The 16373-nt window shown below is 33.4% G+C and overlaps 1 protein-coding gene across 1 annotated transcript; it reads right to left on the minus strand.

The window, feature by feature from the left end:
* Positions 1 to 1022: 1022 nt before the first annotated feature.
* On the minus strand, positions 1023 to 16084 carry LOC140432011 (uncharacterized; the record flags this gene model as incomplete). Its single annotated transcript, XM_072519874.1, has 6 exons — positions 1023 to 1412; positions 1469 to 1662; positions 3747 to 4122; positions 7693 to 8061; positions 11830 to 12167; positions 15742 to 16084. Coding segments are annotated over 6 exons (1953 nt in total), but the record flags the coding sequence as incomplete, so codon positions are not given.
* Between the last annotated feature and the right edge of the window lie 289 nt (positions 16085 to 16373).

Below are 16373 nucleotides of genomic sequence, written 5' to 3' on the forward strand. Positions count from 1 at the left end.
CGCGCTATCTCAGAGTCTCGAAAAAACAGTGAACTTTACTTATGTTTTTGACTATAAATTATATCCCCATAAAATATAGGTCTTTAACTATTGAATGGAGCACATTTTAACTACTAATTGTTATAAACAAAGCAACTGTGATGATTTTTTAAACAAATTAAGCTAACTCCATTTCTATTGGTCGTAGAAAACTTTTTTAATCTTTGCCTTGAATTCAGCTATAAGAATCAATAAGCTAAAAATGTGTGTAATGTATAGGGAGAGCTACAGCTTATCACTTTTCTATTTTAACTTTAACATTTAACTTTTCCGGAAATTGTGTATAACCTTCATGAAAAAAGAATCAAAGAATCGGGATTTACTGGCCATAATTCCACACTATTCCTTCATCTGTCTGAATCAGCTTCAGTTAGTTCGTGGAACCATTTGCAATTTACATAGGTGCCATTTATTTTTTAAATGATGCTCAAAACTGTTTTATGACTAACATCGAAATCACGAGCTACACTTCTGCTTGATACAGACGGATCCACAAAGAATTGTGACAAAACATTTACAATAAAATAATGTCAATCAATCTGACGGTTAAGAAATCCTTGACTAAATTCTTACGGCTTCGTGGTAGTTACAGCCAGCCTCCTCAAAAATAATAATTGCTTTACATTTGTCGAATAAATTTCGAACGTGAGCCATTTTTAAAACAAAAAATTAACAAAACTTTAATGTAGTGAAACATAATACAAGAAATTTTTAATAATAGGTTCTTCAGAATCGTTTTATTCTTTGATATTTTTAATAGACAAATATTAGGATAAGTACATAACGTAAAAAATTACATGTAGAAATGGTCCATATTGTTTTAAAGATTTACCATAGTTAATGGAGAAGAAACAGAAAACAGGTTAATTATTACTATGTACTCTGTTAATAAATAAACAAAAATTATATATATATATATATATATATATATATATATATATATTTATTATCCTAACCATATCAACAATTAATTCTGAGTCGGACTGATCTAAAAATCAAATTGCTAAAAATGATGCTTTTCCTTGAATTATTATAATATTTTAACTAAAACATATTAATTTGTAAAAAAAATCAGAAAAAACCATATCTTGACACAAATGTGTTAAGTACAAATCCGTACCATTCACTAAGAAGATATCTTCGGTAGAAACTGTATTTTCACTGGGTCCCCAAAGCGAATCCGCTAGAGTCCATATACTATGTAAATATTTAGCTTCTTTAGTGTTATGCCTTTCTAGTAAAGTTGAAAATAATTTAGACTGCTTTTTTAAATATGTATGATTTTTTGCAATTGTAAATGTTGGTATATTATTGCTATCTAATTCATAGCTGCTTTCCTCCAAAACAATTTCCAAAGATTTACCTAAAATTTCCTAAAAATAGAAAAAGATTAAGACTATTTTCAGACATACATATTCGAAACACTTACATCAATAGCTTCAAACGCCTTTATGGAGCCACATTTAATATCATTGAAAGTTAATTGGATACCACCTTCTGGTTTGGAAACCACATTATAAAAGTTGAAACCTTTTGACCATCCTACTTTATACGATTTCCCCCTAAATATACCCATGTCTTGGTAACTTCTTAACTGCATTAGGTCATTACTTCCCTCCTTTTCTAGAAAATTCATATTCTTACAATTAGAAAGAAATAATCGGTAATTTTATAGATTAGGAGTACAGGTTGAAAATGCGAAATGTTTTGGACTTTGGAGCTACAGAGACAAAAAAAGTGTTTTTTTGTAGTAATATGAAATATAAAAAAGTAGGCTACACCGTAAAGCTATCAAATTCAGAAATTTTCTTAATCATAAATACCTAAGCAAAAAAATAATAAATGATTTTAACTGATAGTGTAAAAATATGTTATTTCAAAATAGTCAAAATTGGTACATATTCCAATATTTTTCTAATCAATCCAATGCGGATAGATCATCTATCCGCATTGGATTGGATCCAAAAAAATATTTTAATTGTGAATACAAGTTCTCCACCTTTGAAAATAATATACCAACGTTGCAAAGCACATTAATATGTAAATGACAACAGTGTTTGAAGTGCATAACAGACACAGCTAATACTAAAAAGACCCGCCTACAACCATACTGAGTGCGTAAGAAGCAGGGTCAATTAAGACGGACAAAGCAACATCCTTAGTTTCGACACCCTTAAGTCCGTCAAAACTCCTTCGCTTATACAGTACTTACTCCGTTATATAGTTTTAGAGTAGTAGTATAGTACCAGGTCCACGGATTTGTCTTTGTGGCATAAAAAAAATTACAAATTTATAGTGCCCTCAAACATTCTGTTTCAGTAAACCAAAAGTAAAGAATTTTTGGTTCTCGAATAGTTGCTTGGAACCCTTAGATATCCAGAGTTGCCATATCTCCACCCACTCTCCATAATGATATTTGGATAAAGACTTATTTTGAAAGACTTTATGTAGCATTCTAGCTCTAGAATTTTGTTTTGTGATATTCCATTGCTCTCTCATTTAATAAATTATTATACCGTTGGAAAGTTTTTTGAACTGTTAGGGCCGATTGTTCGAACGCTAATCAAAACTTGATTGTAATCAAATATTGAATTACAATTAAATACGTCAGAGCAGCTGCCAAAATTATTAAAAAATTGCTTATTATTATTGATTTGTAAATAAAAACATGAAATTAACATCAAAAAGAGTTTCTTCTTCTTCTTCAACCTTCATTCATCCATTGTTGAACATAGGCCTCCTCCAATTGTTTCCACGCTTCCCTATCTTTTGCAATTCTCATCCACTGCTTTCCAGCTACAGCTGTTATATCGTCTATCCATCTCTTTTTGGGTCTTCTTACGCTTCTTTTTGTTTCTCTTTCTCAGAAAGAGTTTAATTATGGTTTATTTTAAATTACAACGCAAAATAATAAAATTGAATAAAATAAAACAGTCAAAATGTGACATATTGGATTTTAATTAAATATTTGATTACAATCAAGTTTTGATTAGCGTTTGAACAATCGGCCCTTAGTGTTTTAGATGTTTCTAAATTACAGGTAAATAGTTCTCATATTTGAATCCAGCACCCTATGGTTATTTACCCATTTTTTTAGGACGTTCTTAATATTTATACTATTGTGTAGATAGCAAAAACCAATTTGATCAAATGGAAATCGAAACGTTAAAATAATTACAATTGTGGTTTAATCCCACATAAAATAATGCTTAACTTAAACATGCCACAAGAAAACAGTTTGAGAGTCTTTTTAAACTTCACCTAATCATGCTGATGACCTAAATTAGCCTAACCTTCAATTACAGTTTTATACTAAAATAACTAATATATCTTTGTAATTCACAAGTTTTAAGTAATTTTCTACTCAAACACCGCCACAGCTTTATAACATTTTGCAACAAATGGTACAAAAATTAATAATATGACTTTATAATCTATTTTTTGATAATTTTGTAAATTATAGTGTTAATCCCAATGATGTACAAAAATAGTAAAAATGATTGGTGTGGGAGGTATTCGCAGTCACTGCAAAAAAAGATGGCCATTATAAAAAATAACACCGAAAAAATCATGTCGATAGCTCAATAATACGCGTCGTGTATTAGTCAGTAACTAAAGCATAATCCATACACATTTCAAGTCCGTTTCAACTTGCGCACCTATACTATAGTAATACCAAATAACTTTTGCATGCTGTTTACACTTACTAGCAAAATTATAAACTTTTTCAACTTTAGGCCTCAACATAACTCTCTTCTTAGGCGGACATTCTTCTCTTAATATAGGAAGTCTACGAATTTCTTCCGGAATATCCAAATATTGTCTTATTATGGAAATATGACTACCACCACCATCAGATGATCTGTCATCCTCAGCGAACAAAGTAGACTTCATAACCTGTATATTTTTGCAAGAAGTGAATTGATCGCGTGTTAAATGTAAAGGAATATCCGTGGGTATTACGTGATAATCTTCTTCCGAGATATTGTCTACATACATAGCTGTTTCTATTAAATCATCCTCTGGTTGAAAATGTGCACCTTCTTCAACAAAAATATCATCATCAAGGCCGAACTTTGAAACCTAAAGAATACAAAAAATAAGACAATTATAATAAATCAAAAATATACATTTAAATTATAAATATACGTCAAACTCGTAATTCCAAAGCAATACTTGTGGAGAATAAAAATCAACATATAGATATAACAATTTTTAAACTTTTAATAATATAACATAAAACTATTTTTAATTCCTACAGAATAATAGTCAACTTGACATGTTACGCTGAAACGTCAGCTTTATCCAAAAAATATAATTTTTAACTAGTTTAAAATGAGCATTAAAATACATATAATATTAATCTAGTTTAAAGGCCCGTTTTCATGCGACGTCTTATTGTACGTTTTGTTGGATAGGACAAATCCTATACAATAAAACGTGGCATGTAAACAGCAAAACGTACGTCTTGTCGAATCGAAATGAAATCCAAGGTCAGATCGTAGAAATGATAGGAGAAGCATAGTTTTGCAAGAGCTGATAGGATAATACGTTACGTGAAAATACATGTTCAGACAAGTCGTCCGATCTCGACTTATTTGACGACTAGTTTCACTGCAGTTCGTTTCATTTTTCCCAAAAAAAAGCCTAATAATGTCAGATTTGCGGCAATGCACCTACGATTTTCTCGGGGAATTTATTGAATTGTATAAAAGTTTTTAAGTAGTTATGTTTTAAAACCAAGTAGATTGCATTACAGGTTTCAGGAATTATTTGGCTTAACGCTGGTTTGGATATTATGATTGTGAAGTCCTTGACGCTGCGTCCTGTTGTAAGATATCTGAGAGTTGCTGTGAGTCTTTCATGGGGTGTAATGGCTTTTCTCATGAGGTGTCTTATTTCAATATGTATGGTGTTACCAACTCTAGCAATTGACAATAGGCTGAGGTGTCCATTCGCAAATAATTGCGCCAGTCATCTGGTTCGCCTCTCAGTTCTTTTAGTAACGAGACGTGGGAATACTGGCTTCTTTTTAGAAGCCCACTCTCCTGACCATCTTGTCTTTTCCTTCCTCGTCCCCTTTTTCCTCAGTCATAGTATCGTTATGGTTGAAAAAATAAAAGAAAGCAGCCGTGTTTTATCCATAATAAAAAAATCACTAAACAAACTTCACACAACTCAAGACTCTGAATTAGAAATGAGGTAGAAAACGGAAGGAAAAACGTAGTGTGTATACACTGGACAAAATGTACATTTTGTCGTACGTTTTATATGACCCACAAAACGTACAATAAGACGTAGTGTGAAAACGGGCCTTAAGACTCGTCATATTTCGATGAAAAATGAGCTTCCTCAAAATAATAATTTTAAACCGATTTAAAATTTGCGTTAGAATGATCACATTACTAAATTTTTAAAAATATCTGGTCTAGTTTCGAATTATCTTTCTTCTGATAGTCTAGGCGGTATCTGTTTAAAATAACAATTTTTGGGTGTGACGCATATATCGCAGTTTTTTACATAAATCGCTCCAAAATATCACTATAAATCATAATTTCACTATGCGTGTGTTGTAAAATGTGAGCTCAACTTTTTATCAAACTAAATACGAAAAAATTCAGAAAATTGGATATTTTTTCTCCTTTTTTCGCATATATCTCAAGAACTATTAGTTTTAGAATATTTTTGTATAGTTTATAAAAGTTTTGTAATTAAATTTTACATAAGACAATGCTAGTTTCAAATCTTAAGAATTATTATTATTATTGAAAAAATACTAAAAATACTACTTTTTTGAGTTTATTTTACAGACTAAAATCAAATTTCAAATTCCAAATTTCATATTCCGAGAAAAGAAACTCTTTTTATGTTTAATTATCGCCTTTTTATTTACATCAACAAATCGGATGCCATTTATGACTTTTAAATTTTGACAATCGTTGTGAATCGAATCTTTTATTGACATATATTCTTTTAATTGTTTACTTCTCATTTAATGTCTGTATTTTGTTACGTTTTTTTCATGTAGTTTTTAATTTAATCCTGCTTAGAATAAATATATGATGACTAGAAACGAATTGATAGAGAGTAGTGAATCGAAGTGAAGAACCGCCATTTTATGACACTACCCGTGACGACGCCAGCTTCTGGCGCTAGTTCCGTGACGCTCGCCTGAGCATTTTACTATAGAGAAAAAGTAACGCCAATATATAAGATTCGCTTCAAAAATTATTGCAGGAAAGCAGAAAAGTGTCTCCCAAATTAAAATGCATCTTTTAGAAGACGCCCTGTGCACTGATGAAAAACAACTAAAAAAGCCAAAAAAATGTCAGATTTTGAACATTCGCGAATGCGAATATATGCCACCGACATTCGCGAATACGAATGCGAATATTCAGTTTTTTTTTTTTTTAATTTGGCAATTTTAATTGTCTCCGGCACTGCCGGCAGTCTCATTTGCGTGAGGTGTGTAGTTAATAGATAAGTTCAGATAAATTTAGTAATTCAGCAATTTTCAGAACAACTATACAAATCATGTACTGTATTACATTACAGTGTAGTGTACATTATAATATGTATCTTGTTCCGAAAATTGCCGAATTAATAAATTTATCTGAACTTATCTAACTGAAGTCGAACTGATTATGTTTGTTTGTTTGTTTAAACTCTTTACATAAAAACACATAGACTATTTTTAATTTGTAGTTTAATAATTCTTAGACTTTTTCAAGATAATTGTCTAAAATTAAAAACTTTTGGATGATAAAAGTTTCAGAGAATAATTTGTTTTTGTTTGTTTACACTGCATCATTTATTTTTTTGTTTTCTAATTTTAGAGTTTTCTTAATAAAAAAACTGAGAAGTGAATGGATTTTTATTTTATTAACCTAATCTTCAAATTTTTTTTTTCCTATACATATTTATAATCGCACAAATTTCGCGAATGCGAATATGCAAAATATGCGAATATTCGCGAATGCGACTATTCGTTACATCACTAAAATAAACATTCCAATTCCATAGTGTTTGTAATAAATAATAATAAATCCATAAATAAATCTTAGCTAATTAAGCACTTTCCTTGGAATGTATAGAATAGGAATTATGACGAACTGCCGTTTCAATATAATGCGCAATAAAAATTTATATACAGGACGGGACCTCTAATATGTAAATTAAAAAAAAATTGAATTGAATAATTTGAAAAGTTTTTATTCCATATTTCAAAAAAAAAAAATAACCTTTTCACATTTAGCCGATTACGATCCTGCAACTGTCAGATTTAACTAAAATGTCATGCAATAATTCTCGACAAACTTAAAATCCTATATAACGTCAAAATTAGTGACGCATTTCACGTGTACAAAAAAAAAGAGAAAAATAAATATGGCGGCAGAATAATCTTATTGAAGCTCGTGTAGAAGCACTTGTAAGATATTTTGACAATACTGATACATTTGTTATCACTTTATTATCTAATTAATTCAGTTCATCAAAATAAAGAAAGAGGTAACTAACTGGTAAGCTAACTTCTGTTACATTGATTTTATGACAAGTGTAAAATTATATTAGGATCCTGCATATGTTATTACTTTAGGTAGTACTGTTTACCTATGTGCAGGCTTTATTGGAATGAATAACAGTTATATTTACCTGAGTTGGTGTGGTTTTGTCAACAGTTTCTTTTTCAACTTGTTTTTCCGCTGATTTAGGAATAGGAGGAATAACGGCTTTGGCAGCTTTTTCTGCTGCTTTTTTTTCAGCAGCTTCTTTATTTAATGGTGCCGCCTCGTCATCGCTTTCATCATAACCATATCGAGAAAAATGTTCTACCTTGAAAACCCACGATCCAGTTTCTGGTCGGTAATCGACAAATTTCGCATCTTTATTTTCTGTTATTTTACGAAGTTTTTCAGAAAAGTTCATTAGTTGAAGTTCATTGATATCTTTAACCAGCGTGTTGCTACCTGGTCTTTTTGGATAGACATTATCTAAAGTTACTTGAGCTTTTCGATTTAGACCCTAAAATTTTAAATAGGCATGTCAATAAATTTGATTTAAATAATAAATTTAATATTTTCTAAAGCATAATATTTACAATCACCTAAAAGTAGTAACTTGTAGAAGTAAAAGAAATAAAAGGTGTATATGAAATATTTTTTAACCCCATTATATTGATTCCTGATTAGATTATTGTTTTGAACAAAGGATAAAAAATACTTTAAAAGTATTTAGATAAAAAAAACGTAGACAAAAATTATTTAATTACTTCTATATTGATAGTTTCTGTATTCCCCTAGTTTAATATAGCTTCTGCTACAGAGTTGTCCATTGTCATTTTCACTAATCTAATAGGATTTGCTGTTATATTCATGTTTCGCATTTCGAGTAAGAGTTGGTGTCTATTTACAGAGTCAAACGCTTGCTGTGAGTCTATAAACAGTCGGTGTAAATTTATGTAATTTTCTTAGCACTTTTAAATCAGTTGTGTTGGTAGGTGTATATCGTCTATGATTAATTTTCCTTTTCTGAAGCGTTGTCGATATTGCCTAGTGAATTTTCGGTGTATTTATCTATTCTGTTTCCCAAGATAATTGTCAATATTTTGTATGTGGTGCTCAGTAGCATGATTCCTCTATAGTTACTGCTATCTCTTGGGTCTCATTATTTTTTATATTGTTATTATATGACCCTTTCTCAACTTCATAGGCACATTTTTCGAATTCCATATAATTTTTATTTGTTTATGAATCCGGTGAATCAGTTCTCCTCCATTTTTTATTAATTCATTGTTGATTTCATCCGGTCCTGCTGCTTTGCCTGATTTCAATCATTCCACTGTTTCAATAAGTTCCTTATATGTGGGAGAGTTTTCTTCTTCGTCTCTTTCATCCCTTAACTCTACTTCCCCAATATTCCTGTTTTATATGATTTTGTCCAAATTATAAAAATGCTTTCTTTACTGATTTTACGTCTTACTGTTGTTTCATTGTTATTACATTCTTTTTTAATATATCCATATAGTTTTTTGTTGCCTTTGTTACTTGCTTCTATTGCTTACATCTGCTCTTTAATCCATTCTGATTTTTTCTTTTTGTGTAGTTTTGTCGCTTTTTGTTTTTTCTTTTGTATTTTTGCTATGTCTTCTGCATATTTATTGTTTACTGCTTGTTTTTAGCTTGTCTAAATCCTTTTTTCAATTTTTTTCTTGTTTCGTCTTATCTTTAGAAGAGAAGAAGGAAAATCTGCATACAGATACATGTGGCCCAGGTAGTGTTGGGTGCCTAATATTCACGAAGTTGCGCTAGGACGAGATGCCCGAGGTGATTAGACACGGTTCTAACACTTCGTCCCGTCACCATACCGAAACGGCCGGTGTCCCACTAAAAACCTCTTCTCTGTCACTCCATACATCAGCATGGAACCGCCGCGACGGTTAAGGCATAACATCTCTCCTGATGTCCTACTATCACCCGATTCCCATTCTTCCCACTCCCACACATTCACCGGAAAAATCACATCCACAAGAACCAGCAAGAACTTTCAAGCTCCTGACTTAACGAGGCTGCCATCTCATTGACGGCGCCTCTCTCATGCCCTCCTATTTCCGCCTGTGACAGTCCGAACCCGCCCGATGTGCTACTCGCTCGTTTTAGAATTCATTTGCCAGTTCCCTCTTCTCTCGTTCTTTTGAAGAGAACAGCTCACTGATACATTTGTGGATCGTTGTCTACCACCACTCATCTCTGATCATTTTCTCCACAATTTCTATCACGGAGTCAAACATTCTACAGTTAGATTATCTTTCAAACTTCTTTCGTTCATCCGTTTGTCCACACATTTGTCACACAGTCCCCTCCAGTGACTCTTCTACTCGGCACCGAACTTCCTATTCAACTTCTTTCTCGCACGGTAAGACGTACTCACACATTCCCCTTCTTCCCCGATCCGACGAATTTTCACCCTTGTCAAGTGCCGGCAAAGGGCCACGCACTACCTCCTCAGTTGCTCTATCTCGAAACACTAGTAAGGCAGTAAGTATGCACCACGGCTTTCATAACCTGCTCGAGACCTTCCACCGAGGGTGTAAGACATCGAGACCCATGTACCTCCCATCTAATACTCTCATCATACAGGTCCACCTGATATCTCTAGCCCCTAGACAGGCAAAGTTTGGGTCTACCCTCAACGTCTTCCGTCTTACCAATGTCGATGAATTGGTGTTACGTGCCGGTATATTCAGCCAGTACTGCCCAGTCTTTGACACATTGGAGGTGGAGGGCTGCTTGCGTGGCGAGGGTGACGTCAATGTACGATCTGGAATCATCTCTCACAAATTTTCGCTCCAAATCTGTGTTTAAAATCACTAGGTCTAAGGCCCCGACTGAATCCGTTAACATTTGTCCTGAGTATCAGTGATCGACGAACCGCATTCTGCAGATTTTGCCTCGAAGCCGCTGAACATTACGCACTCGTTACCCAGTCGCCTCACCTTTTAAATAATGGCATTTAACCTATTCTCGTTCTCATTTATCACTATACACGCTTAAATATAGCAGCAGACCAGATTCAGTCTCTCCAGTCTAACCGATATATAATCCATATCATCATCGATCCCATGCACCTTAAATTTGCGATTGCCGATATGCACACCAGCGTCATCCACAAACCAATCCTGATTCCTGACCAACGTGCAGTTCGGTTCCGCTGTCACGTGAAGATCATGTCATCGGCGGAAGCCAGGACGAGATCGAGTGACAGTCTCGCCCTGCCCATGGAGAACACTCAGTTTAGCACCGCAATTCATTGGGCAAGTCTCTCGGCTCACTCAAATGACCCTTTACATTGCAGTTCATGCAACACTATCTGCAGTCTTTGAGGACGTGAAGTCGACCACATCCCCAGCATCCTTTACGCTCTTCCTCCTTGCATTAATTCCTGGTATGTCCATAGGCTTGACACCTATAGCATCGCAGGATAGACACTTTCTCCCTTACAAGACATGCTACAAAGCCAACCTTCAGTCGTGAGTTTTTCAGCAACCCATTCGCAACATTCTCGTCGACCTCCACGGTGGCGTTTAAGCCATCCCTTGCATACTAACACATCGCATATCGCATTGCTGCCAGCACCACTCTTGGTCAGCGACACCCTTGGCTGTCGTGACCGCATCCATACCTATTAAGAGAAGTCTTCTCGCTATACCATCCCTGTCGTCACTTTCACAACGCAAGTGGACATTGAGGCGGCAACTTCTCTCGCCCTTTCTACCATCTCACTACCACCCTCCAGCTCGACAACTACCCCTAGCTCTTTTCTTCCGAACTTTCTTGCACTCCGTACTGCAGTGAGTAGTGAATAGTGTAGTATCTGGGGGCTCAGAAGACTAATACTCCGGAAGCCCTGAAGAGGACCTAATATTAATCTTGGCTAAAGTGGGAGAGATTCCAGGAGTTAGCTGTATACCATAATAGTCAAAAAACTTTTACATTTTGCTATATAACCTCATCTCCAAGCAGAGAGTGGGTTTAAATTTAATATTACATAATTAAAAGTATTAAAATAAACACCATAACGTAATAATATCAAAATTTACATCTTCTAGCAAAACCTTGCTATTGCTTTGATGTATTACACTTTTATGCTTTTACACACACACACACATATATATATATATATATATATATATATATATATATATATATATATATATATATGAGAGAATGTTATTAAAAAAAAACTCGTGTGTCATTGAAGTTGTTACAATGTAAAATTCTAAAATGCCCTTACCTGTCCTATAGGTGGTTTTTTATCATCGTCTGGGTAAATATTTATCTCTCTGTATCTAAAATGAACAAACTCGTCTAAATTTAGCCCCGAAACATCCATTTCTTCCGGAAAATAAACATTTCCATAGCCTTTTCGTCCAATTGTGAAACCTTTTACTATGCATCGTCCATCTTCATCAACGTATTTCATCAACTCTTCTGGAGGCGGTAAGGTATAGTATTCTGGTCTAGTGCAAACTATATTACAAGGGTAGCCTTTCACACAATCTCCGGAGCCCCCAGATTCCGTTGGTTCAATTTCGACTTCTACTGGTATTCGATTATTCTTTTGTATATTTTCTAAAAAAAGTAATAAACTAATTTTATAAACTCAATCTTTTTTTAAGCCTTAGTTAAATTACAAGAAACAGTACACTAGAAAAGACTTATAAGAAATAAATGAAAGACACAATTGATTTAATTACTTTTTACATTTGTTTTTGACATTTCGATTTCCACTCTGGAAAAATTGTTTTCAAAAAAGATTAATTCTTATTTAGTTGTTTGACGCTTTTGTTTACCATATTAGACGGGTGAACCCTTGGCCTCGATCTTGTAGGCAAATAATCATGCTTCTAGTTGAAAATTCACAAGATGGTGTTTGTTCCCTATTCTTTGTATTCTGTGCTTGAGAGTACAGTACAGAGAGTACAGAGAGTATTGATAGATCAATAATCATGAAAAAACAAACACCAAAAAGAGAAAGATTAAAGAAGCAGACCTCACCTTAATTAATCAAGAAAAATTTGCAGCAAACCCTTCAACAGTTCTGGGGTACACAACAATTCGGCTCTACCAAATTGTGTCGGCCTTATCAAATTAAAAACAACTACATAGTCAACTCTCAATACATCTCTGAAAAAGCATTGCTTCTATCATTACTATTGAGAAAAAATATTATTCGAGGTTTTTTCTGTTACAAAAAAAGTTATCTGTGAACAAGTAATCATCTACGTGAAACATCCGCAATCAATCCGGTGTAATTATCGTAAAATCTGTATTTAATTAGCAGTGACTATTTAAATTCAATTATTCTATTCAAATATTCTAAGTGTTATTGTAACTTGTGTGTGACCGCCAATATCCCCAATATGGAAATTGTGTAGTTTCGAGTAAAATCAAAATCTGGTGCAGTGTGATCACAGAGTTACATAATTAATAATCCACGGTAAATTTCAGCATCCAAATCTCCCAGAATCAACCACTGCTTTTGATTGTAAAACCGTGATAAGCTAAAGGGAGATAAATCATATCTAACAACTACCATCATATTGGTCAAACGTTACTGGTAAACAGGTACAGACAGCAGGTGTTTATATAACTTTTCAAAAATAAGAACGTTTCGCGAATGTTGGAAGAATCAACATCTTCCGTTTGAAACAATTAATTCCAAGACAAGTGCGTAACCTAAAACTTTGTAAATTAGCACGCGTCAAGCTCCAGGTATTAGTATAGTTCATCATACCATATTGTAAACAACGTATTAATTTAACTCATGTCATTTAGTTAGTATTAATAATTGTAATCATTTCTTTCATTTGTGAATAGTAGTAATTAAATTTATAAAAGCAATTAAAGTATTTCTATTATCTATTTCACGGTGATCACATATGAAGTAACAAATTTACTTATAGAATATACAATGCGTGTCTGAAGGAGAGTTATAACAGAGCTCCGGTCTTGTGTGAGTCATACTACACGTATTACCTGCACAGACAGAATGCAGCAGGCTCTGGTTATCAATATTATAAGAAGTTAGCAACAAGAATATACCAACACTAATGGATCAACAGATCAGAGACACTTCATCTACCATTACACATAATACATTAAACACAAAAAAATCAGATTCGATATCACCATGAGGGTACAAACGCCATAATCAGAATTTTTAACTAACAGCATGGCTATTTGCCTATAAGATCGTGGCCAAGAGGACCAAAAGTCAAATTTGGCAAACAAAAGCATCGAAATAACTCCTTATTTAAAATAATTTTTTTTTTGAAGACAAAACGTGAAAAACAAATGTGAAATATAATTTTTATTAGAATCAATTGTGGTTTAATCATAAATATAATAAGAATAGACTAGGCATAGTGAGCAAAATAGTGAAACGCGGAGCAGTCGATCGGTAGTCTATCTATCTCTCTTTAGTATCGCTTGCGCAGTACGCCTATGCCACTATACACTCTTCACAGATATAATAGTACGGGAGATAGTATTGTGTTTTCGTGGAATTTTTATACCCAATAAATATTATTTGTAGCAGTTGAATGGTGCTCGATAGTCAGTTAAATGGGTGTCAGTCGCCACACCTTTGGTGGAGTTAGAGGTGACGTCATCTGAAAGGCGTATAAAATTTTTTGTCTTATAGTCTGAATTATATCTTGAATTTTTTGGAGAATCGTTTTTGTTCAATATCTTCACCATTTTCAACTTTTCGACAAAAATGGTACTGAAATTGTGGCAAATGCGATTTACTACGATTTCTTTTTTACAATTTTTTATTTTATATTTAATAGTTTCCGAGTTAAGGTGGAAAATAATGAAGGGGTGGTGCGCATAATTATTGAATTATCTCGTTTATTATAAACTTTACGGCACAATTGAACATAAGCAAAAATGAAGAGAATTATATTTTATACAATTTTGATTTCTTTCATTTTTTTTTTGGTAAAAAAATCAATATTTAAGGCCTTAGGTTGGTTCATGTTTATGGTTTGCTGCTGATGACAACAGCGTCGCTGCCATAGGCACAGGACCTTAAATGTTGATTGTAGCACAAAAAATCAAAGAAATCAAAATTGTATAAAATAATAATTTAATTCTCTCCATTTTTGTTTATGTACAATTATGCCATATTAGAATGACAAATACTACTCAAATTCGTCTACCGCTCTTCGTTCTCGACATACGTATTGTTTATAAACATCTGTTGTATGAATCTGTTCGTAAATGACTATAACTGATGAATGTTCCATGGCTCAGAGAATGGCTCCAGTAGTAGAGAGAATAATAGGTATTGTCTGGGCACTTTTCATTCTCCATTGTCTCCTTATTTGTAACTCAAGATATCTGTACTTGGCGATCTTATCGTTGGTTCGTATCTAGTTAGTTTATTAACTAGAGATCCGGTCTAGCTTATATTGGTAATAAGGGAGATAAATGAAGTCCCAGTTTGTTGACTAGTCCCTCTTGAATAATATTTCCTTAGTCATGCCGTTCTTTATAACCAGTTCCAACGAAGCCTGGTAGTCTCCGGCAAGATGTTAGATGGTTTCTAAGGCTTGACATCCATACCGGAATTTTTTATTTTGGACCAGAGAGTAAATTAAAAACGTAAAGTTCGTATTACCTTCTGGCTTAGATTTAATGTTGTGCTTTTCAGGTAACGTTAGCTCCCCAAACATGACTTAACGAACACTTATGTAGTCAGGACCGATGGCTTTACGTGTACTCCCAGGCACGGTGGCGGTTCTTGTAACTCGTTAAGCCAGTAACACAGCTGCTAAGCTACAGCCGCCACTTGAGGGTCTTCGACAATATATTTCAGGTAATTTTCAGTTGTAATAAATATTTCTGTTAACTATCATCTATGACTATACAATTTAAAAATCTTTGAAAAGCTTGGACCTCCAAGAAAAAATGATATACGAGCAGGTCTATGGCTCTTTAAATAAAGACAGAAAGTTAATCCTATTAATAAGGCGTCTCAATAATACCTGTCTCACATTATAATTTCACATATATTTTCAAGTGGCTATGAAAAGCTATTCGGGTTAGATGAGATCGAATTAGTACATACATAGAAGATTCCATTGTAGAATAAGTAAAAAGAACAAAACTTAACAATTATAGTCTACTAAATACTCACCCTGTGAACTATTTCTAACAGAATTATCTAAAATGAAAGTTTGCGATCCGACCGGCAAACTACAGTCATTATGTAGAGTGTTTTCAAAGTTAAGTTTAACAGGAGGTCTTATCTCATTTTGTAAACTAATATTATGTCTTATATTTTGAATGTTTACATTTTCATCGTTTATCGGTGTTTCGGGTGAATCAATGTGTTTCAATATATCCATCCTTTGAAAAGCAGGGGAATTACTTTCACCACTACTTGGACGACTTTTTAATACTAGTTTTCTGCAGTTTGTTTTAATATAATCTTTGCTGTCCTCGTTAACAGTAGGAGTTGCTGCATCAAAAAGACTATCCTAAAATAAAAAAAAAATAAGTATTATTAGTTTATGAAAGAGTTCTAAGAACAAATATTCGAATATTTGAGATGTCATCGAAAAATCCCGAAACGTCTAACGCCTGGAATGTTAGAAACTGTATATAAACATAGGAAGTTGACAGTTTGAAGAAGAGTAGTATTTAAGTTTTTAAAGTTAATAGTTGTCATTGAGCTACAGTATTAAGTAAATATTGTAACATTGTTGGTGCCGAATAAAGTTATTTTAAAGTGTAACAATATACACTCGCGATCATAAAATCCGGGTC

This window comes from Diabrotica undecimpunctata, unplaced genomic scaffold (assembly GCF_040954645.1).
Source record: "Diabrotica undecimpunctata isolate CICGRU unplaced genomic scaffold, icDiaUnde3 ctg00002547.1, whole genome shotgun sequence".
In the NCBI taxonomy this organism is placed as follows: domain Eukaryota; kingdom Metazoa; phylum Arthropoda; class Insecta; order Coleoptera; family Chrysomelidae; genus Diabrotica; species Diabrotica undecimpunctata.